Raw genomic sequence first — 22239 nt, forward strand, 5'->3', positions numbered from 1 at the left:
TTTCTGCCTTTTTTTTTTTTTTTTTTTTTAACACAGAGACGGAGGAGGCCAAATGTACATTTTTCCCTTTCTTTCTCTTTAAAACCAGGCCCTAAAGTAGAGAAGTGCCTGCAGGAGTCTCTCTCGCTAGTTTGTCACAACAAGGCTGCATCTTTTTTTAAACGTATGTGGGTAACCAAATGCAGCCACCCCACCCTTTCCCGCTGCCACGCTTGACTTCTCGCTCCCCGTGTACAGATGATTTCAGGGCATGTTTTGGGGGGGGGGGGGGTGTCAGGCTGTCTCCCCCTGAATCCACAGGTCTGTGTCCTGCCTGTCCCCTTTAGTATGGGACAGCATCTCCAGGGGACTGCTGTCCCCCCCACAGCAAGGCTCGGGGCGGGGGGGGGGGGGCGGGACGGGACAGCAGCTGACCTGAGCCTGCTCTTTAAACTATTTGCTTAAATGCAAATGACTATACAAGCCTTGACCCTGCGTCAGGCAGTGTTGGTATTATCTCCTCCGCTCCCCGCTGGGTTTCCCTGCCTACAAGGAGGGGGCCAGCCGTGGGGCGTCTTTGGGGTGGTGATGGGGAGGCAGGATTTGGATGCTGCCTACGCGGAGGCAGCCCTGCCTGCCCTTCAGGCCAGGGGAGGTCTCGCTCCTTGTGGTCAGCGGGAGTCTGGATCCTTACTAACTTTTTTTTTTGGGGGGGTTGGTCTTCCTCCTTGTTTTTTTCCTGCCCAAACAGGCAGCGTCACATCCGCATCTCAGCCCCCCGTGTCCCCCCCTCCGCTTCCCCCCTTCCCACGTAGAGACACAACAGCTCCTGGCCCTCTTCTGTCAAGAAAATGGGGAAAAATACTGTTACCTTCATCAGGAGCCGTACTTTCTACGGACCCCTCTCCCAACAACCCGACTTAGGAGGAGCATACAACTGAAGATCAGGAGTTAAGTAAGATGGAGATATAAGAAAAATGTACATTAAAATCAAAAGGGGGGGGTTAGACTCTGAGCGCTCTGTGGTTTTAACCCCCAGGTAAGCAGTGACGCATGGCTGGTTTTAGTCACCGGGATACAGGGAAACTGCGACTTGCAGCTTAATCTCAGGTTGAGTGTTCAGCCTGGCAAGTTTAAGGGACATCGAACTGCAAGAGGCCACAGAGGTCGTTATGGCCTTTGGCATCAGCTAATTGCACGAAGCAAATCAGGCAGCGGAGAGTAGTCAGCGGCAAAGTAATTCACGGACCTAGCGAGTATCTCAGGCAAAAGGCCCTCATCCCATCAGGATGCCAATGTGATATTCAGCTTCTTGCTGGTACCTGACAGCAGCCTGCTCTGCTCTACCAGAGATCGCAGCTGTATTAGAGGTAGGAAGTAGGAATTCACCCATTTCCACGGCTTTTTAAAGTCTCTTTTCAGTTCCACATGCCCCCCCACCCCACATATTCCTGCAAATGTGACTGAGCCCTGCAGTTCTGCGTGTGGGAAACCTCACGGCCAGCCCCAGGGGAAGCAAACACAAACAGACTGACAGTCACTGCCATTTGTAAAGGGAATTTTCTCCCTCTTACAAGCGCAATGTCATGAGAACCTCTAGTTAATAACTGATGGAAAGGAGCTTCACTGGGGGGCATGGGCCATGTTTATATATCTCCAAGCCTTATGTCCTGCTTTCCTGTTGTCCTGGTAACAGTAAATACGAATTATTTATTGACTTTGTGTTTGCTTAGCCCTCATCAGCAGAGTCTCTGGCTTTTCTGTAATACCATTAAGGTTAAAAAAAGAAGTGGCTGATTTAATCTAGCAGACTAAACTAGACATGCTGAGGGTGCATGGCTGCTCAGGACCGTGGTCAGATAGCTTCTGAATGCTGACAAGGATGGAGACTCCACAACCTCTCTGGGCAACCTGCGCCAGCACTTGGTCACCCTCACAGTAAGACAGTGTTTTCTTGTATTCGGATTGAATTTCCTTTTTAATGTGTGCCCATTGCCTCTTGGCCTGGCAGTGGGCACCACTGAAGAGTCTGACTCCCTCTTCGTTACACCCCCCCTTTAGTTATTTAATCCCCTTGATGAGACCCCCCTGAGCCTCCTCTCCTCCAGGCTGAACAGCCCCAGCTCTCCCAGCCTCTCCTCGGATGAGAGATGCCTTCAGTACCTGAATCATCTTTGTGGCCCTTTGCTGGACTCTCTCCAGTAAGCCCATATCCTTCCTGTACTGGGAGCTCGGGGCTGGACCCAGCGCTCCAGATGGGGACTCGCCAGTGCTGAGCAGAGGAGAAGGGTCACCTCCCTCAACCTGCGGTGATGCTCCTCCTAATGCAGCCCAGGACACCGCTGGCCACCTTTGCTGCACGAGCACGTTGCTGGTTTGTGGTCGAGGTGGTGTCCACCAGGACCCCCAGGCTCTGCAGAGCTGCTTCCCATCCGGCCAGCCCCTGCGTGTCCTGGTGCCGGGGGTTGTTCCTCCCCAGGGGCAGGACTTTGCACGTCCCCTTGTTGAACTGCACGAGGTCCCTCTCAGCCCGTTTCTGCAGCCTGTTGAGGTCCCTCTGGATGGCAGCACGACCCTTGGGTGTACCCGCCGTTCCTCCCAGCTTTGTAGCACTGGCAAACTGGCTGAGGGTGTGCTCCGTCCCATCGTCCAGGTCATTAATGAAGATGTTAAACTGGACTGGCCCCACTCCCAACCCCTGGGACGCACCGTTAGCGACAGCCCTCCGGGCCTGGCTGTTCAGCCAGTTTTCAACCCACCCCACTGCCCACTTATCTGACCCAGACTTGGTCACCTTGTTTATGAGGATGCTGTGAGAGACGGTGTCAAAAGACCAGCTTGCCAAGTGCAATGGTAGTGGGTAGAAGGCGGCACTTAGGGAGGAGCCAGAGGTCCCTGGGGACAAGGGTGGGCTGGAGATACTTCCTAGAGCAGACACGTCTCTCGCGGAGTGGAAAGCTGAAGGTCCAGGTCCCTGCGGAGGCGGGTGCATGGGGCAGAGGGAGCATCTCGGTGCGTGGTGGTCCCATTGCTTAGGACGCGGGTGAGCCACGGGCGTGGGGTGGCCAGGGGCTGAGCAGAAACCGGGTCACCGCTGCTTCCAGTGGTCTCCTGTTCCACGGCAAGCGGACGGAGGCGGCTTCGTCTGACGCTGGTCTAGAGACACTCAGACAGCCTCCCACGGGGAGCAACCCACACGCCACACCCTGCCCGCACCCTTTAAACATCGGGGGGGGGGGCAGCCCTCCCCGGCCGCGAACCGCCCCCCGGCCGCCGCCCGCCCCAGCTTCCCGAGCAGAGCAGCCGCCCCGGCGCCGCGGTGAGTGTCGCGGGGACGGCCCGGTGTCCCATCGCGGGGACGGGGGCGGGTTCCGGGCTGCAGCCTCCGGGGCCACCCTGTGGGGCCGGGGAGATGGGGCATGGGGACACGAGCGGTGGGGATGGGGACTGGAGCGATGAGAGCAGGGACCTGGCGCGATGGGGATTGGGACGGGACGAGGGGACCGGGGACTGGGGCCGGGGGGCCAGGGACTGGAGCGATGGGGATTGGGACAGGACGAGGGGACTGGGGACTGGGGCCGGGGGACTGGAGCGGGGGGGCAGGGAGACTGGAGCGGTGGGGATGTGTACTGGAGTGATAGGGATGGCTACTGGAGCAATGGGGATGGAGGGATGAGGCAGGGCCGGGGGGATCCCCCCCCTCGACCCCGTGCTTCCCTGCGGGGTGCAAGCGCTCCCCCCCCCCAGGAACTGGACTCTGCTCCCCAGGCTCAGCTGGCTCAGCTCTCCCTTCCTACTCAGCCCCAGAAATACTAAATAAATACTTACAGGCGGGCAGATTCGTCGTTAAGTCCTCACAGCGCTGTTTATATAGCTCCTAGACAACCTGCCTCTCCCCCCCCCATCCCCTCCCCGGTTATTTGCGCACATCCAGGGAGCTCTGCTCCAGCGCCTGCAGCCTCGCCACTGCGATGGTGCGTCTGCTCGCTTTGTCCAGCCGCCCGCTGACCCCCATTCACCCACGCCACCGGCACCGCTGGAGCTGGCCGCTCTGCTGGCAGCGGACCGGGGGCTGTCTGAAGCCCCCCTCGCAGGTGGGGGGAACTCATTGTGGCGCTTGTGGTTTGGTGTGGTGGCCTTTTGCACGTGTGATTTGGGCTACTTCGTCCCAGGACTCTTTGCTGAGCTTAATTTGTCTGTCTTGACCGCAGGATGCAAAGAGCATTAGACAAGGGCAGGGTAAAGCTACAAAAGTCTCTGAAGTAACTCATGATTTGTTTATGAGGAGGGGTGTTTCTTGGTTTATTTAGAGCTGCACTTAGGCATACAGCTCCTCTTTTCTAGGTGAGTGTTACACCTGCTTCTTTCTTGGTTACTCTTGCTTCTGGTTTGAGCACAAATGAATCTGTGGACTTTTTAGGTTGTCACAGTTTGTATCAGCCGTGAAGAACCTTCACGATAGTCCTGCTGTTTGCAGGGGACTTGGGATTTTAGCTGAAGGTGGTTTTTCCTTCCATGCAAACCATTACTGCCGAGTAGCGTTTTACAGTTTCTCTACTTGTCATCGGTTGTAGCAGTTCCCCTGTTGCCATTCTTTTTGCCGTGCCTCAGCAGACGTAAAACCAAGAGAGCAGAGCTAGACATTGCTCAGTAGGGTTTCATATTTGCTAATGTGACATTTAATCTTTCAAAGCTGTGAGATGACTTATAATAGGATGATTTGCATCTCTCTTTTTTAATATGTCAGGGAAGACCTAAGATCATTCCTTATAATTTTACAGTAAGGGCTTTACATAAGAGCAGAAAGAGCACACAGTGTTTCTAACGTTTCTCGTACATCCTTATCAAAGGGCCTGATGGTACCAGCCAGTACCACAGGTGCCTGTGCTCCCTGGTGTGGGAACTCACTTTTGTCCTTGCCAATCACACATCCCTTTTGTTTCTTCCTATCACGACGTCTGTCCCTGCAATGTCTGTCATCCATTAGCCTAGGTCAGGGGAGGTACATGCTTTTAACGGCTGCTAATGTAAAATCATGCATGTGTTATGCAGGAGATCACAGCACCCTTCTGCAGGAACCGGCATTGCCTCGCTGGTTCGGGAGACATGCCTCCAGGTAAACGTGGTGTTTGAGCAGCCCCATCCCGTGCGGGGGCCAGCCAGCCCCTGCAGCCCACGCTCCGATAACGCCTAGCCCGAGACCCCCCCCACCTTCCTTTTGCCAGGGGCTGATAAAGACCGTCTCCTCTTTACACGTCATCTTTACTTTCCTAGCGCGGCCGCATGGGTGCTGGCGAAATGATAATGCCAGAGCCAACAGCAAGGCGCAGCGCCTGCGCCCGTGCTGATTGCGTTCAGCTTCACCCGGCACACAGCTGCAGCTTGTTTTGCCAGACAACACCAAGCCCCTTTGTCTTGCTTCAGCTGCCAACGTCCATGCTACACGCAAACCGCAGGAGGAGGAGGAGGAAGCAGCTGCAATACGGGCAGAGCATTTCTTTGGCTCCCCTATCCCTAAGGGAGCCTCTCACCCCTCTCCAGCAGCAGGGAGGACTCTCTGCCTTGCTTGCAGAACCCTGATTAATGTCCTCAGCAGGCTTCAAAGCCTGGCAGGGCTTCGTAGTGCTGGGGAGCTTCCCTTCCCCCAACATAGACATTTTTTGTTCAGATATGTGGTGCCTTGGAGATATCGTAGCTCCAGCTCACATAATGAGCTCTTTTTTTGCAGCTGAAAAACAGCTGACGCACATCCCATTCCTATAAAAGGCTGGATGAGAGGCTGAAGTGCCTTGGATGTGTTTCCCAAGTGCTACAGACATGCTTTGTGATGAAGATCCTAAGATATTCCTTAAAAAGACCTCTTTGTAAAACTCCAGCAGGCTGCAGTGTGCTTCCGTTTCAGCTTTTCCATGTGGATTTTGTAAAAATGAAAGATAACACAGCATAGTAACGATGCTAGAGGCCAAGGGGAAACATGATAGCCTTAAGTACGTGCATTTTCATGAGTCCGATTCCTCTCCCTGTTCATGTAAGATTCCATGAAAACTTCTGAAAATATCTGCCCCTTACCAAAAGTGTTGGGTCACATTTACAACCGTCTCTCAGACTGCAAATACTCGACTGTGCTAATGCCTTGCGTGAGACGAGAGGTTCTCTTCAAGAGATAAAACAGTCTGCGCGACTGCAGGCAGATCTAACCCACCCTCCGCCTTGCGTGGGCATCTCTTTACCCAAAGGCTCTTACCCATTTCCCCAGCCACGTATCTGAGGAGTCCTGGTCTGCTGGTGGAGGGGAGAAGGGAGGAGGAGGAGGGATTAATTTTTCAAAAGAGCAGCAGCACTTTGAGCAGGAGGTGGCCTCCTTCCAAATACGCCTTATTCTCCGTCTCCTGGGATAAGCCTCATCCCCCTCTCCATAGGCACAGGGAGAGACTGTCGTACCCAGCTGCACTGGGTGGGAAGAAGGTCATTTCCACACCTATTTGGATTTGCTTGGGTAGAGGAAATCCTCTGCCTCTAAAGAACATACGTGCTTTTTCCACAGCTATTGTTTTTATATCCTTAAAACAGCCCTGTAAGCTGTAAAACAAAACATGGTTCTCATTTCCCTGTGAAAAGCCACAGCCAGTTCTTGCCCAAAGCTCAGAGAGCAAGAGGATACCAGACAAAATGGCCAAAAAAGAGGCTAAATTTAGCACCACAACCCTCCCATCTCAAACCCCCCCATCTCAAGGGCATCTCAGGCATTTTGTAAAGGGAAAGACGACATAGTCTCCTGCTGCTTCTCCACTTCTAATTAGACCTGTTGGTTAACGGGCGAATAAAATACCAGTTTGAGGAAATCCTACAACAGAAATCACAGGATTTTTCATGGTCTCCATGTACCCACTAACCTAGGAAGAGCACAACAAGGAGTTCACGTAAGACATGAAGGTATTCAAATAACCAGCTTTTTACACGTTAATGTGGCTTTGCAGCCTGCAGCAGCCACTCTGTCATAGGTTTTTAGCTGCACAGAAGCTAAATCACCTTTAACTTGGGTGATTTTCCCCAGAACCTTATTTCCTGAAGTCCTTTTAGTAAGGAAGAAACCGGGGACGTGCAGTTGGCTCCTCTGGTGGTGGGCACGTCCTGGGCTGGAGGTCTCCGTTGCAGGGGTGAACACGACATACCCTGGCTGTTTTCTCTTCCCTTGGGTTTTCGGGTTTTGTTTTTGGTTTTTTTTCCCCTTCTTGGGGTCGCGGGTCTGGGCTGGGAGGCTGCTTGGCCAGGTCCAGGAGAGCATGCTGGGCATGCTGCGCACGTGGGCAGCTCCACGGTGGAAATGGCTTCCCGTTCAGATGCTACTCTGCCGTTTGCTGGATTCCCCGGAGGAAAGCTGGATGCTGCCAGGAGGTAATGTCTCTCCGAAGGGAGCTCAGCCTTAAACACACCTCCTCACCTCTGCGTCAAAAGTCAGTTCCTTAGCCACCGCCAACCTCAGGCTGTTTCTAAAGTAAACTAAGTCTCTAAAACAGACCATCTTGACCTCTTCTGGTCCCGGCTGAGACTCTGATCACAGGGCAGTGAAAACCCTTTGCCAAAAAATTGTCCCACTGTCCACTTTCCTGCTGTCCTCCGCCATCACCCTTGCTCCAGAGCCTTGCAAAACCCGAAAGTGAATGCAGTCCCTGTTGTCCAAACGCCAAAGCTTTCAGCCTGGCTCTGCAAACCAGCTCTGAGCACTGTTGCCATTCAAGTAACGCCCCATCGCAAAGTGTGTTGGAGACAGGCAGGTTGTTCTCGAGCTCTCTCATGCCCACCAATTGTTGCGGTGCGTGTTGCAGTCTCCGTAGTGAAGAAACTAAGGCAAAAGGTCTCTAAAAAAAGTTGGAGAAGACCCAGAGGACAGCAGTCAAAATGATCAAGAGCTTGCAAGGAGAGACTGAAAAGTCTGGGAGCCTTCAGGTTGGAGAGGAGGGGGTGGGAAAGGGGATGGGATGGAGGTTTTTGAAGCCATGAAGGTGATGCATAAGGCACATGCGGAGCCCATATTCACTCCATGCCACAGGACAAGAGTCAGGGCTGCTCGAGGAAGTGACAAAGTGGGTTAAGCCTGAGAAGAGAAAGTACTTGTGTAGGCATCAGGGTGTGAGCATGTGGCTCCTGCTACCCTGGGAGGCTGTGGAGGTGGTTGCTAAATACAAATGGGCAATTTCTTGGCCGGCAGATGCAGAAATAAACACTAAAGGGATGAGGCAGGGCTGTACCTGCTAGCGTTGTAAAGCTGCAGGACACAGGAAAGGCTGCAGAAAGCAGCCAGGCGCTCTTGTCCCCCCCAATAACTGCTGCGCCTGTGCTGGTCTTGATGCTGTTGGATATCAGTGGTTTTTGTGTCTAGAAGATCTTTCTTTTTTTAATCACTGTGGTGAATTGGTGCTGAACACAGATATGGCCGTGAAGGTTTCCCTGAGCTGCGCTGTTACGAGCAGCGTGGGCTCGGGCTGCTGTACAGCAACCCCCTGCTTCAGCCTGTGCAGCCCGCGGAGATGCCAGTGCTATGGGGACACATGGGGTTCCCCCATCGCTACACTGAGCACCCTTCGCCTTTCCCAACCCCTGCACGGCAGATGCCGATGGTGCTTTTCACAATGTCCTTCACAGGCCCATCCACCATGCCTAGAACGGCCATCCCAAGAGCACGTCGCTGCAGAAAGAGCTCATCCCTCCTGCTGGTTTGAAAGAGCCTGCAGGGCTTTATCATGTCAACCTGGCTGCAGGCGGCCATCGCAGGCTGTGAGTATGAAAAGGGACTTGTGTGGGGCTTGCATTGGCCGTGCACCTCCTTGCAGAGCGTATGCTTGCAGCATTTCTGTGCTCTCCTTGCATCCCTGCTCCGGGCTGCGGCGGTGTTGGTAAAGGCGTGCACTCTGGGGAGCCATCCTGGCAGACGCCTCCTTCCTCCCAGTGCTGCAGCATCACCGTACCTGGGTACCACCACCACCACCTCTTACAAGCAGCTCTCCTCCACTGCATGCCTAAGCATTGCTTCCCTGTGAGCCTCTTCTCCGCTCTCCAACCATGGTGTGCCCTCCAGTACCCTTCCCTGAGCCTCTGAGCCTCCCCTCCATCATCTTTCCTCTTTGCTTAGACGGGCTTTCCTTTTGGTACCTGTTCCTGTAGCTTGTCCCCTCTTCAGCAACCAGCATAACTTTTTAAACGTTCTAAAAGCAGCTCCAGGATGACGGTTCTGGCAGATTTGGGGGCTGGAGATATCGGACGTGACTTTCCACTTGCTAAGTCCTTTTATGCCAGCAGTGCTATGACGGGATGCTCACATCTGGGTTTTGTACAGCCAAGCGTACGTTTCAGGGTCCCGCTTGCAGGCTGACCCCCCCACATTAGCTTCATTCTCCCCTGGAGAAACCATAAAACATTTTCAAGACAAAGGCTTTTATGTAAAGGCCTGTTTAGATTCCTTTTCATGCTAAAAGCAGCTCCTCTACACGGCAGTTGCACCAGAGAGCCATTGCATTACTCAGAGGTGCCACGAAATGTGACTACGTGATGAATTAGCACCTTCCAAATGCATAAGGTCACTGGGCGCTTAGCTAAGTGGGAGCATTAGTTTTGCAGGGCTTAACCTCCTCTTGAGAGGATGGTGAGGCCGAGGCTGAATACGCCTATAGGTTTTAACAGCGTTCAGAAAGGTCAGCTCTCAGACACCAATTATTTAGCAGCCAGGACTACGTAGTCCCGACAAAGTGCATTTCAGAGCTTGTTTTCCAAGCAATGCTCTTCCTTTCAGGTGCCAAGGGAGCAGCTCAAGATCCAGGGGTGAAGCCACACTGGTTATGGTCCCTGTTAGCAACTCCTGATGTGCAGAAAACCCCCAAAAGTCCAGATTGCCATCATTTTCATTCCAAGGGGCAAGGATTTGTCTTAACCAGCTCAGAAGCATTTATGTAACACACCAACAAAAACATTACGGTTTTTATCTTGACAACAGCGGAAGGAAATCAGACATGTGGCATAACATGCTTCAGGAAGTCAGTTGGTAACTTGTGCCAAAAAAAAATTAAAAATAGGATGTACAAGCAGATTAAATTGTTCCTTGGCTTTTGCTTTAAAACTAACCCACCCTGCTCTGGCTTCTCTCCTATTTCCAGACCTGCTGCTGGTTTTGCAGGGGTCCTCCACAGTGGTGGAAATCACAGAAAGAAGAGTTGCAGCTGAAGGGTCCTCCATACTGATGCATGCGCCGGATATCAAGAACATAAACTTCACCGAGTGGGAATACATAAGAAACACCACCCCTGAATTCATCCTGCAGTACTATGCAGATACCCAGTCTCCAACCATTTACTCGGCTTACCAAGGCAGAGTGATTTTCTATCCGAAGAATGGCTCGATTCTCCTGCAGAGGTTACAAGAGACGGACAGCGGCATCTATAAAGCAACAGTTGATCTGATGCAGGATAAAGCTAGGACAACCCTCCTTGAAGTTATCAGTAAGTCAAATGTGTTGAGAGGATGGTTTTCTCAGACAAAGATTCACCAGTCAGTGCAGCAGACAGGTCCACAAGATGGCAACCAAAATAGAGTCATAGAATCATAGAATATCTCAAGTTGGAAGGGACCCATAAGGATCATCGAGTCCAACTCCATGCTCCTCGCAGGACAACCTAACACTAAACCATATGACTAAGAGCGTCGTCCAGACCCTCCTTGAACCCTGACAGGCTTGGTGCCGTGACCACTTCCCTGGGGAGCCTGTTCCAGGGACCGACCACCCTCTCAGTGAAGACCCTTTTCCTAATGTCCAACCTGAACTTCCCCTGACACGGCTTCATTCCATTTCCTCGTGTCCTGTCGCTGGTCATCAGAGAGAGGGGATCAGCACCTCCCCCTCCGCTGCCCCCCTTGAGGAAGGTGTAGAGTGCGATGAGGTCACCCCTCAGCGATGAGGTCACCCCTCAGCAATGAGGTCACCCCTCAGCCTTCTCTTCTCCAAGCTGAACAAACCAAGTGACCTCAGCTGCTCCTCATAGGTCTTGCCCTCGAGGCCTTTCACCACCTTGGTCGCCCTCCTCTGGGCACACTCTAATAGTTTGATGTCCTTCTTATATTGAGGCGCCCAAAACTGCACACAGCACTCGAGGTGGGGCCACACCAGGGCAGTGCAGAGTGGGACAATCACCTCCCTCGACCGGCTAGCAATGCTGTGCTTGATGCACCCCAGGACACGGTTGGCCCCTTTGGCTGCCAGGGCACACTGTTGACTCACGTTCGACTTGCCATCAACCCAAACCCCCAGATCTCTTTCCGTGGGGCTGCTCTCCAGCCTCTCGTCCCCCAGTTTGTATGTGTAACCAGGATTACCCCATCCCAGGTGGAGAATCCGGCACTTGCTCTTGTTGAATTTCATACAGTTGGTGATTGCCCAGCTCTCTAGTCTGCCCAGATCTCTCTGTAAGGCCTCTCTACCCTCGAGGGAGTCCACAGCTCCTCCTAGTTTAGTATCATCAGCAAACTTACTTAATGTACATTCGACTCCTGCATCCAGATAATTTATAAAAACATTGAAGAGCACTGGCCCTAAAATTGAGCCCTGGGGAACCCCACTGGTGACTGGCCACCAGCCTGATGTCACCCCATTTACTATAACTCTTTGAGCCCGAGCCGTCAGCCAGTTGCTCACCCAACGTATTATGGACTCGTCTAGCTGTGTGCTGTGACATCCATCACAGAAGGATGCTGTGAGAGACAGTATCAAAAGCTTTGCTAAAATCCAAAAAACCCACATTTACTGGCTTCCCTTGGTTAACTGGATGGGCGACCTTGTCATAAAAGGAAATTAAGTTAGTTAAGCAGGACTTTCCCCTCGTGAACCCATGTTGGCTATGACCAATGACTGCAGTGTCTCTCAAGTGTTTTTCAATAACTCCCAGAATAACCTTCTCCGTAATTTTACCAGGCACTGAAGTGACACTGACAGGCCTGTAATTACCAGGGTCTTCCTTCTTCCCCTTCTTGAAAACTGGGACAACATTTGCCAGCTTCCAGTTGACTGGGACCTCTCGAGGTTCCCAAGACCATTGAAAAATAATGGAGAGAGGTCCCACGATGATGTCAGGCAGCTCTTTCAGTACCCTGGGATGAACCCCATCGGGCTTATGTGCATCCAGCTGGAGCAGCAAGTCTCGAACTAGAGGAGGATTTCTGGTTTCATCACTGCCTTGAAAGACACAGACTGGAGACCCTAAAAGAGTTGCTAGGAAATGCCAGAGGGTTTTTTGCAACTGAGTCTGGCTGTGGGTTGAGTTCCTGGCTGGGACATCAGGCTGCATGGTGCCTTCGTCCTGGAGTGATAGAAACAGGGAACACCACCTGCCTTAGCTTTTATCTAGTTGTTTTGTCATGAGCAGCTGCTCACAGGAAGTGTATGGCATAAAATTCCCTCAAGAGAAGGGATTTCTGCTCACATTTGATGAGCAAAACAAACGCCACGGTAATAATTTGAGGAACTCAGGAGCTGCAGGTTGTGGCCAGTCCCTTGGAGCGGGGGCCAGAAGCTCCTTGGTAGCAATCCCAGGATAAGCTGCTGCCTCACCAATTGCCCTGCTAACCCCTTCAGGGTCAGATCCTGAGATCAGCTGGGTTTATGGATGCTTTTCACCAGAGGGTGGGTCTGCCAGGCAGATGTGGCTGATCTCCTGTGGCTCCTTGCAGGAGCTCCCCCTGCGTAGCTCCAGGCCTTGCAGACTGTCTTCCTTCACACCAGCATTGCCTTTCTCTGTCTCTGAATTTCCCTGAAAAATAAACAGAAATGAGAGTTCACCCTGTTTTGAACTTCCCTTTCCTAGAGCTCAGCATCACTACATGAGCTTACTGCATGTAGGACATCCAGGGATGAAGGAACTCGGGAGCATGTGGTTGCTATCAAGTGGAAGTCCAGATGTAGTTAGGAGCAGCCCTGACCAGTGCAGGTACCTAGGCATTAGCTGAGGGATGGAGTCAGCCCTCCTTTTGCACGTGGCAGGGGTCTCCAGCATGCAAGGCTTGCTTCTCTGTGCTTTGGCCCATGTGGAGTTGGACCAGTTTAAACGCAGGCAGCAGCGGAGTCCCACGTTGCTGCTCTTTGGCTGAACTTCATGACTTCTTTGACCCCTCCCGTACTTCCCCACACCACTGCTGTGTGGGCAAAGCCCTCTCCTCTTGGGACACCCCATGGCAGACAGTGTCCGGAAAGTCCCTGTCATCACTGCCCAGCATAATCCCAACTCGCAGCTTTTTTGGGTCGGTATCCCTGAGCCTGGGGTGCCGTGCCTGATCTCCAGGGGTTGGCAGTGTCCGTCCTAGGGGTGGCACGGTGGCAGGGATGGGGACATCTGCTTTCTGCTTTGAACTTGGTGGATGTTGCCCTGCTCCTGCAGTATCTTCTCTCTCTCCAAACCGACCTGGGGTGTAAATCAGAAGGGAAGGACCTGCTCCCTCCCCAAGGGGCTCAGTATTCTTGCATGTCGGCCAGTTTTCAGGTCCAAAGCAAGGCAGTACTCACGCTCCTGGGAGTGCTACCGTGCTGCTCTCTGCTTTCCAGAGCCCGTGCCCCAGCCTGAGCTCCAGAGCAGTTCGAACCTGGCAGGTTCGCCCATCAAGCTGGTCTGCGTGGTGCCAGAGGGAACGGTGGCTTCCATCTCCTGGAAGAAGGAGGGACGTCCCCTTCCCCCCGAAAAGCGCTGTCTGCTCTCCGGAAACGTCACCATGCTGCAGATAAGGAACGGAGAGAAGTCGGACTGCGGCTCCTACTCCTGCAACGTCAGCAACGTGATAAGCTGGAAGGAGGCAGCCCTGAACCTGACAGTGACAGGTTAGCCTTGCCCTGCCTCGGTGGGTCCGGCGGTTGGTCATGTTGTCACAGGTCCACCCCGCAGGGTGCAACTGTCTCTCACGGGCTTTCCTGAGCAAGGAAGATCCAGGACTCGTCCCTTGGGTTTTCCACCATTTTCCAGTTTCCTGGGATCGCCTCTCTGTGTTTCGGGGTTGTGCCCAGTGTAGGGTTTCCCTCCTGCCCTGCCTTGCAGGTCTCACGCCTCCTCTACACCACATGCAGAGGCTGGTCATCGTCGCGCTGATGTTCGTCACCGTTTCCGCCACCGGCTTCATTATCCTTCTCTGTCAGCTGAGGGAGCGCAGGTTCGGTGAGTGCCAGGGCTGCACCCCAGCCCCCCAAACTAAACCCTTCTCTCCCCACCGTGGACAGGGCAGATGGCAGAAAGCCTCAGCCAAGCTCCTTCTCCCCTGTCGTCCTAATTCATTTTGGTGGTGGGAGGAAATGTGCTCAGCTCATGCATTTCTTCTTACGCCTCTGTAGCTGGCACAGAAAATAAAACTCCCCAGAAGCAGCTTATCCCAAATGGCTTTGTGAGAGATGGAGCCAAAAATATCACACAGCATAAATATCACACATAAGCATCTGAGTCATTCCTCTCCCATTCCTCGGGCATCCTGGGAAGAAATAAAACTTGCAGGACACGCAGGCTGCATGGGAAGAGCCTTCCTGCCTGGAGCTGGCCAAAGATCATGTCTCATGGGTTTTGGTGACCGAGCGCACTGGTGTTTGGGTCATGACGTTGGATCCGTACCCAAGGACCGTACAGGTTAACGTGGGTTCTTGGGTAGCAACATATATATTGATTAACAGAAAACAAACCTAAAGACATAGCCGACAGCAAGTCCTCCCACACAGTCTTTGTAATCTGCTAGTGCTTTTTTCTACCCACCAGGAATAATCCCCAGAATAACGGAGACCACTGGGAGAGCAGAGGTGAAGCCCTACAGCTGGCAGGAAAGTTCTCCCGTGTGTATTTGTCTCTCACCATTAACACTGGGGACATGTGCAGGTTGTGGCGTTAGGTCTTGCCTTTGCGGGTAATCTCCCCTGAGGAGTTCTCTGTGCCTGGTGCTTGTGGCAAGAGCTTGTGCCATGTGGGCTTTCCCCCATGAAATGGGTCTCCGGAGGAAATCCAGCACTTGTCAGGTCGTTATAGGAGGCAAAAACTCAGACAGAAGTGTTGTAAAGTGTCTCACTACGTGGAATTGGTGTCCGGTTCAGAGTGGAACAACCCCAAATCTGGCTGGTTTCTCCTGGTTCCTCCTGAAGTCAAAGCAAGCCCTTGAAAGTTCACCAGGTTTTCTTTTCAGGGTTTCTAAACCTCAGGGATTCAATCCGTTACAAAGAAAGCCTGTGCTTGTTGTTTATCTTCCCTTTGCAGGCTGCACCCATCCTGTTTGTGTGGTACTGAGTACGTTTGCCTTTTTTTCCCAGGAGAGGAAGCATGGAAACATATAATTCTGTCCACCCACGGACTGCTGTGTATCTCCTCTCTCCTCCTGCTTGCCACCTCCATCATCTGGATGCAGGAAGAAGGTAGGATTCATTTAACCTGATTTGTTCTCGATTGCTTCAGTGTCTCATCTTTCTTTTTCCTCCAGGTCTTTACAATAGCATCTTTGATGTAGCGGTATTTGATTTGGAGAAATGGAAGTTAGATTTCACTGCTCTGTAGCCTGCAGGCTCCTCTTTCTCTGCTCTTTTGAAACCAAAGGGCTACATTTGTCCCTTTGTACTCTCCAGGTACCACCACCCCTTCTCCAGGACTTCTCAAAAATTAAAAAGCGGTTCAGAAACCACTTCCACCAGACCTTAAGGGACCATGGGCGATGAACACAAAGCTTGGCTGTTCTACCTATTGGTCATGCCATGGGTGCTCATTTGCAACATGCTGAGCTGCAAGAGGACATTAAGGCAAAAGAGTCCAAAGAAAACGCCCCCCCCACGCCCACGCCCCCCCCCCCCCCCCCCCCAAACATGCGGGTCTTCTCCCCATTCTCAGTTGAAAGAAGGGTGCTGCCTATGTGTACGTTTATAATAAATATTGCTTGCTACCAACTTCCAGGATAAAAACTGTCCTCAGCTGTAGGATATGGTCCCCTGGCCAACAGCACCGAGCCAGTCCCGCTTCCAGACCCATCCCCAGGCCATGGGGACCCTTCCTGGCTGCGTTCTGCAGTCCTGCTCCTGCTGCACAGCTCTGTTACACAGGGTGACAGGTCCTGCTCTCCCAGATGGAGCAGTTGGGTGCAGGGTCGCCACAAGCCAACTTTCCTCGCCTTGTTCTCAGACCACTGCCTCCACCGGTTTCCATCTCACCTTCTGGTTTACTTCTGCTCCCGCAGGTCTTTCCGCTGCCTTCGTCTTGCTTGGGCTGTTCTTCTTTGCTGCGGTGATAGCAACTGCCCAGGCGGCAGCAGCAGTGGTGTGGAGACCAGCAGCTTTTAGCCGCTTCAAAATCAAAGCGTGTAAGTTGCTGTTTATGATCTAAACTTCTGGTGGAAAAGGCCTGACAAGAGCCCAGGAGTAAAGTCCTTAGGTTTTCACTCCCAGGAGGGAGCGGAGGCTCGGCATGCTGCTGTGGCACACGTCCAGAGACATTGTCCACACCTTGCTCACCCTCCCGCCGAAGCCCGGCTCCTCCATGGGCCAGCCTGCAATCCTTACGCATTTTTCTCTCATCCGTCAGCAATTTTTCCCTCTCCCAGGGCACCGTGTCATCCGGAACTCTACAGCCCCCACAACACTGATCGTCAACTTGTTGTTCACCACCCTCTTGCTCCACAATATCCAGCAGCTCCATGGTAAGGGGTGGCCCGGGTTTGCACCGCCCGTGCCCTTGCTTGCCTTTCTTCTGGGGAGCGGTGGGATATCTGGGGGGGGGGTTGGCTTCACACAGGGCAGAGAGAGCCCTTAGGTGGTTTTGCATGGCTGGTCCTGCAAGAAACCTTGTTGTAGTTGACGTAGTCGTGGCAGCTTCGCACTGAGAGGGGAGGTCGTAGCTCTTACTTAGCAAAGCAAGGTTCATCACGGTGGCTCCATGATTTGAAACACAGGGATCCCCCCCTTTCTGTCACATAAGAAGTCCCTGGATTAAATTCATGGTGCGTAAGTGTTCAAAGGGGGGTGTTGGCCAGAGGAGCAACTCCTGACAAGTTCTCCCTTTCTCTTTGGCAGAGCGAGGCTGCTCGGAGGCCGTTGATCTGACGACCAGCTGTGTCCTTGCTGCTGTAGCGGTCCTCATAACGCTGCTGCTCCTCCTCCTATGGTGTAAGTAGCCCTGCAGTTTCCTTCCAGGAACTGTAACGAGCGGCTCGGCCACTGAGACCCCCCCAGGCCCAGCTCTCACACCCTCCCCTGGCAGCGGGCATGAGGAAAGAAGCTTTCAGTTAGATAAAAGCCAGACTTTTCTTTTAAAGAGCGGGACTGTCCAAATCAGCTGAGGACCCAACTCTGGTGTCCATCCTTTTAGGAAAGCCACAGTAGGCACTGGTCCCTGCCTGCGGTCCTTGCCAGCACCTCTGCTTTGTCCACGGGTGCTCAAGGGAAGCGAGTTTCTCCTCCAGAACCTCCTACCGTGGTCTTCCCTAGCGATAGCCATACCCTGGGCAAAAAAACCTCAGCTATGGCAAACTTTGGGAGGAGAAAACTGTCTGATAAAGAGGCAGAAATAGGTCTGGGAACATCTTATGACCCAGGAGAGCAGCTGACCAGTCATCCCAGTGAAGTGGGGCTTGCAGAGTGAGGTCAAGTAGTTCATTTTCCATCCCTCCAGCTCTGGGATGGGAGGGAAGAGATCAGGGACGTGATTTCCACGTGTCTACTGTGGTTTTTTCCAGCTTCTCCTTTTAAAGTTCCTGGTTTCTGTGGTCTCACCATGTGAATCCCCTCATTGCCATGATTAGCAATTGTATCTGGCCTCCCCCTGCACAGGCTCTGCGGTGGCCTGGTCTCGAGGGCCAGCTGGCCATCCTAGTGGGCTTCCCGAAAGCGCTGGCTCAGCCTTCGGGAATCACATGTAGCATCTCGGGGAACTGGTAAGAAGGAGGGTCAGTAGCCTGTTGAGGAGAGGATGCCCTCGGGGAAAGGATTGAAAGGGGACTCTCATGCTTTCCCAGAGCATTTCCAAGTCTGAAATATAGGAAATATTGCACCGAGTCCATACAGCCCAAGGGAGGCAGGTTAGAGCTGCGGGGCTTGCAGGCAAGGAGGGTGTCATAGGCAGAAGTCCACTCTCCAGGCTGCCTTCTTGCTTTCTGCCCCCCCCCCCCCCCGCCCCCCCCCCCCAAACAGGGTTCTCCTGGTTTTGGAAACAGAGGGGCTCTGCCCAATGAAAGGCTCCCATCTTCATTGCTCCCTGCAGCAAGATTTTCTTCACCTGTCCCATGAGATATTGTCCTGGTTTCAGCAGGGACAGAATTAACTTCCTTAATTCTGGACTGCGGCCCAAATTGCCGGGGCGTTGTTGGGAACCCAGGAGTTACTTGGCCTTTCCTTTATTTCCAGATTGCAGAAACAAGCAGAAGGAAAAGATGATGGAAAACCAGCACGCCATCCAGAGCACACAAGTCATGGCCACCTTGGTAACTCACTGCCATTAGCTGGTTCCCTGCTATTGCAAATCCTTATTATTTAATTATGAGTATTTAATTCATAATGAATATTTATGAATATTTAATTCATAATAACAAGGAAGCCTCTGCCTGCCTTCCTGCAGAATGCTATGGGCTTTGTCCTCACCCTGGGGGGGACACAGCGAGCCTGCTGGTGGCTGGTGCCGTAGTTCAGCTTGGTCCTATGGGACCCGTGGGGTCACTGCCACGTCCCGGGGAGCTTTCCTGGGTTTGGAGGTGTGGTGGACGATGCCCCGAGTACTGCAGTTTCACCCGCCTGTGCCAGCACTGCAGGGACGTGCTCGGCTGCCCGGAGAAACATCTTGGTGTCCCAAGTATGCCAGTTCTCAGGGCTGCTGCAGTTTGATTTGGGTAAAAACATACTCTTCTACTACACCTAACCCAAAACAGCTACAAGTAAGACACAGAGGAAAACCACAAGTCCTTTACTCACAACATCAACACTGAATACGCACGCCTCCTGTATTCGCTTCACTCTCTCCCTTTTCCACCCCGCCCTGTCTCGGAGAAACCTCCCTCCCTCCCATGCCGGCACTGCCAGCGCAGCCTCGCCGCGGCCGGGGCAGACTTGCCCCAGCCCCACCTTCCTCTCCTGCCTCCTTATTTCAGAAATGCCAGAAGGATTTGAGGGTCGGGGAGCCCCCCCTTACTTCCCCTGCAGCTGAGCCTTAGGCTTGATGTCGGCACGGGGGCTGATGCTGCACCCCTGCATTTCGGGGGTGCTGGCGCATGTGCAGCTGCAGCCTTCCCCCACCTCTGGAGGGGGTCACGGTGCGGTGCGGGGGGGGGGGGGGGATTTACTGCCTCCCCCCCAGGCCAGTCTCTGGGGGTGATTTGAGGGATTGGGATGTTTAAGAGGAGTGCAATGGCACCATGTGCCGGGGCGGGGGTGCTCGTCCCAGGGCTGGGGCAACCTGCCCCCCCCCCCCCCCCGCAGTGCGGCTTGCTATGGGATGCTTCACGATGTGGCCAAAGAGCTCCCGGTCCCTTTCGTGCCACCAAAGGACACGGTCCCTGTGTTTTCAGCAGGTGATGGAAGAAACCCGAGGACAGAAGCAGGAAGGTGAGTAAAGGGTCGTCCCTCCGCCAGCCGTGGAGCTGCACTCACACACCGTGGGCAGCCGGGGAAGAGCCCCGAAGAGCTGGGAAGCTGCCGTCGGCCGAAGCAAGGCGTCCATAAGCCGTGCCTCTACCCTAGCACTAGCAAGGCAAGGCTTTTGGCAAAAATCTTGCCTAAATGTTGCCACCCAGGTCTCCAAGCAATAGGTCCAGGTAACAAACCATACTCCCCCCACCCCACTTTCCCTGCCCTCTGTTGATAAAACGCAGGCTAAGAGAAAATACAAGCCATTGCTCCTGCTAATGCTGGTCATCACCCAAGCAGGGGCAGCTTTTCCATGAGCCAGAAATTGTATCAGACTCCAAGCTGGAGGTTAACCATCCTCACTGACGCTGTCACACCACATGCCTTCTTTTTGAATATGTTAATGAGTCAACAAAAAAAGCCCCCAAAAGACATGTAAATGTCAATCAAGGGAAAAAGCTGATGCTCTGGAGTGCTTCCAGGAATTTGATCCAGTTGTCTCAACCGGAACGTATTGCTGCTATTAATTAGTGTAGACAGCTGCAGAAGAGCAGATTAACTCCCAGCTTTAGCCGCTGGCCTGGTCAGTGTGGCTCCAGTATAAAAGATGTGCGTGCCATGCTGCGCAAGCACAGCCGAGATGTGCTGCTGCCAGAGCTGCCCTGCCTGTGCTTCTGCTTCTGAAGCTTTAAGCTGACCCTGGTTTGCTTTCAGCGGAGTTCTGCTGGACTCTGCCCACGTGAGGATTTCAGTGTCACCACCCGTGTGTGGTGCTGCTTTCTGCGCTGCTTCTTCCTCCTGCCTTTATAAGTCCCTTTTTAAGGTGCAGTGAGTCGGGCTGGTGGTTCTCGGGGGTGGCAGCTCTGCTCAGCTCTGCAATCACACCTTCCCCTCTAGGATCACAGCATCATTAAGGTTGGAAAAGACCTCTAAGACCATTGAGTCCAACCGTCAACCCAACACCACAATGCCCACTAAACCATATCCCTAAGCGCCTCATCTACACGTCTTTTAAATACCTCCAGGGATGGTGACTCCACCACATCCCCGGGCAGCCTGTTCTAATGCTTGACAAGCCTTTCGGTGAAGACATTTTTCTCAATATCCAATCTAAACCTCCCATGGTGCAACTTGAGGCCGGTTCCTCTTGTCCTATTGCTTGTTACTTGGGAGAAGAGACCCACACCCCCCTCGCTACAACCTCCTTTCAGGTAGTTGTAGAGAGCGATGAGGTCTCCCCTCAGCCTCCTTTTCTCCAGGCTGAACAACCCCAGTTCCCTCAGCCGCTCCTCATCAGACTTGTTCTCCAGGCCCCTCACCAGCCTCGTTGCCCTTCTCTGGACACGCTCCAGCACCTCAACGTCCTTCTTGTAGTGAGGGGCCCAAAACTGAACACAGTACTCGAGGTGCGGCCTCACCAGTGCCGAGTACAGGGGGGGCAATCACTTCCCTACTCCTGCTGGCCACACTATTGCTGATACAGGCCAGGAGGCCATTGGCCTTCTTGGCCGCCTGGGCACGCCGCCGGCTCATGTTCAGCCGGCTGTCGACCAACACCCCCAGGTCCTTTTCCGCCGGGCAGCTTTCCAGCCACTCTTCCCCAAGCCTGTAGCGTTGCATGGGGTTGTTGTGGCCAAAGTGCAGGACCCGGCACTTGGCCTTGTTGAATCTCATACAATTGGCCTCGGCCCATCGATCCAGCCTGTCCAGGTCCCTCTGCAGAGCCTTTCTACCCTCGAGCAGATCAACAATCTGCTTTAATGGCCTCAAGTTGTGCCAGGGGAGGTTTAGATTGGACATGAGGAAAAATTTCTTTACTGAAAGAGTGGTTAAACATTGGAACAGGCTGCCCAGGGAAGTGGTGGAGTCCCCATCCCTGGAAGTATTTAAAAGACGTGTAGATGTGGCGCTTAGGGACATGGTTTAGTGGGCATGGTGGTGTTGGGTCGACGGTTGGACTCGATGATCTTAGAGGTCTTTTCCAACTTCAATGATTCTATGATTCTATGAACACTCCCACCCAACTCGGTGTCGTCTGCACACTTACTGAGGGAGCACTTGATCCCCTCATCCAGATCATTGATAAAGATATTGATCAAGACCAGCCCAAAACTGAGCCCTGGGGAACACCGCTCATGACCGGCTGCCAACTGGATTGCACTCCATTCACCACAACTCTCTGGGCCCGGCCGTCCAGCCAGTTTTTTACCCAGCGCAGAGTCCACCTGTCTAAGCCATGAGCCGCCAGCTTCTCGAGGAGAATGCTGTGGGAGACAGTGTCAAAGGCCTTACTGAAGTCCAGGTAGACCACATCCACAGCCTTTCCCTCATCCACTAGGCGGGTCACCTGGTCATAGAAGGAGATCAGGTTGGTCAAGCAGGACCTGCCTCTCATGAACCCGTGCTGGCTGGGCCTGATCCCCTGGTTGTCCCGCTCATGCCTTGTGAGCGCCCTCAAGATGAGCCGCTCCATAATCTTCCCCGGCACCGAGGTCAGGCTGACAGGCCTGTAGTTCCCCGGACCCTCCTTCCGGCCCTTCTTGTGGATGGGCGTCACATTGGCAAGCCTCCAGTCGTCCGGGACCTCCCCCGTTAACCAGGACCGCTGATAAATGATGGAGAGTGGCTTGGCAAGCTCCTCCGCCAGCTCCCTCAGCACTCTCGGGTGG

The 22239-nt window shown here is 53.3% G+C and overlaps 1 protein-coding gene across 7 annotated transcripts; it reads left to right on the forward strand.

Annotated features, from left to right (window-relative positions):
• The first annotated feature begins 1767 nt into the window (after positions 1-1767).
• Positions 1768-20493, forward strand: LOC143164652 (uncharacterized). 7 transcript variants are annotated; one of them, XM_076347524.1, is made up of 12 exons: positions 1906-1917; positions 3084-3298; positions 8623-8754; positions 10128-10469; positions 13559-13828; positions 14043-14159; positions 15287-15388; positions 16198-16320; positions 16561-16656; positions 17030-17122; positions 18359-18435; positions 19513-20493. In XM_076347524.1, exons 3-12 carry the CDS (start codon positions 8721-8723, stop codon positions 19555-19557), a joined length of 1299 nt encoding a protein of 432 aa, XP_076203639.1. In that variant the 5' UTR covers positions 1906-1917; positions 3084-3298; positions 8623-8720; the 3' UTR covers positions 19558-20493. The 7 variants fall into 7 exon arrangements, with proteins under 7 accessions (XP_076203640.1, XP_076203639.1, XP_076203638.1 ...); XM_076347525.1 differs by lacking the exon at positions 3084-3298 and having other exon boundaries at positions 1768-1917; XM_076347523.1 differs by lacking the exon at positions 1906-1917 and having other exon boundaries at positions 2914-3298.
• The last annotated feature ends 1746 nt before the right edge of the window (positions 20494-22239 follow it).

This window comes from Aptenodytes patagonicus, chromosome 9, assembly GCF_965638725.1.
Source record: "Aptenodytes patagonicus chromosome 9, bAptPat1.pri.cur, whole genome shotgun sequence".
Classification (NCBI taxonomy): Eukaryota; Metazoa; Chordata; class Aves; order Sphenisciformes; family Spheniscidae; genus Aptenodytes; species Aptenodytes patagonicus.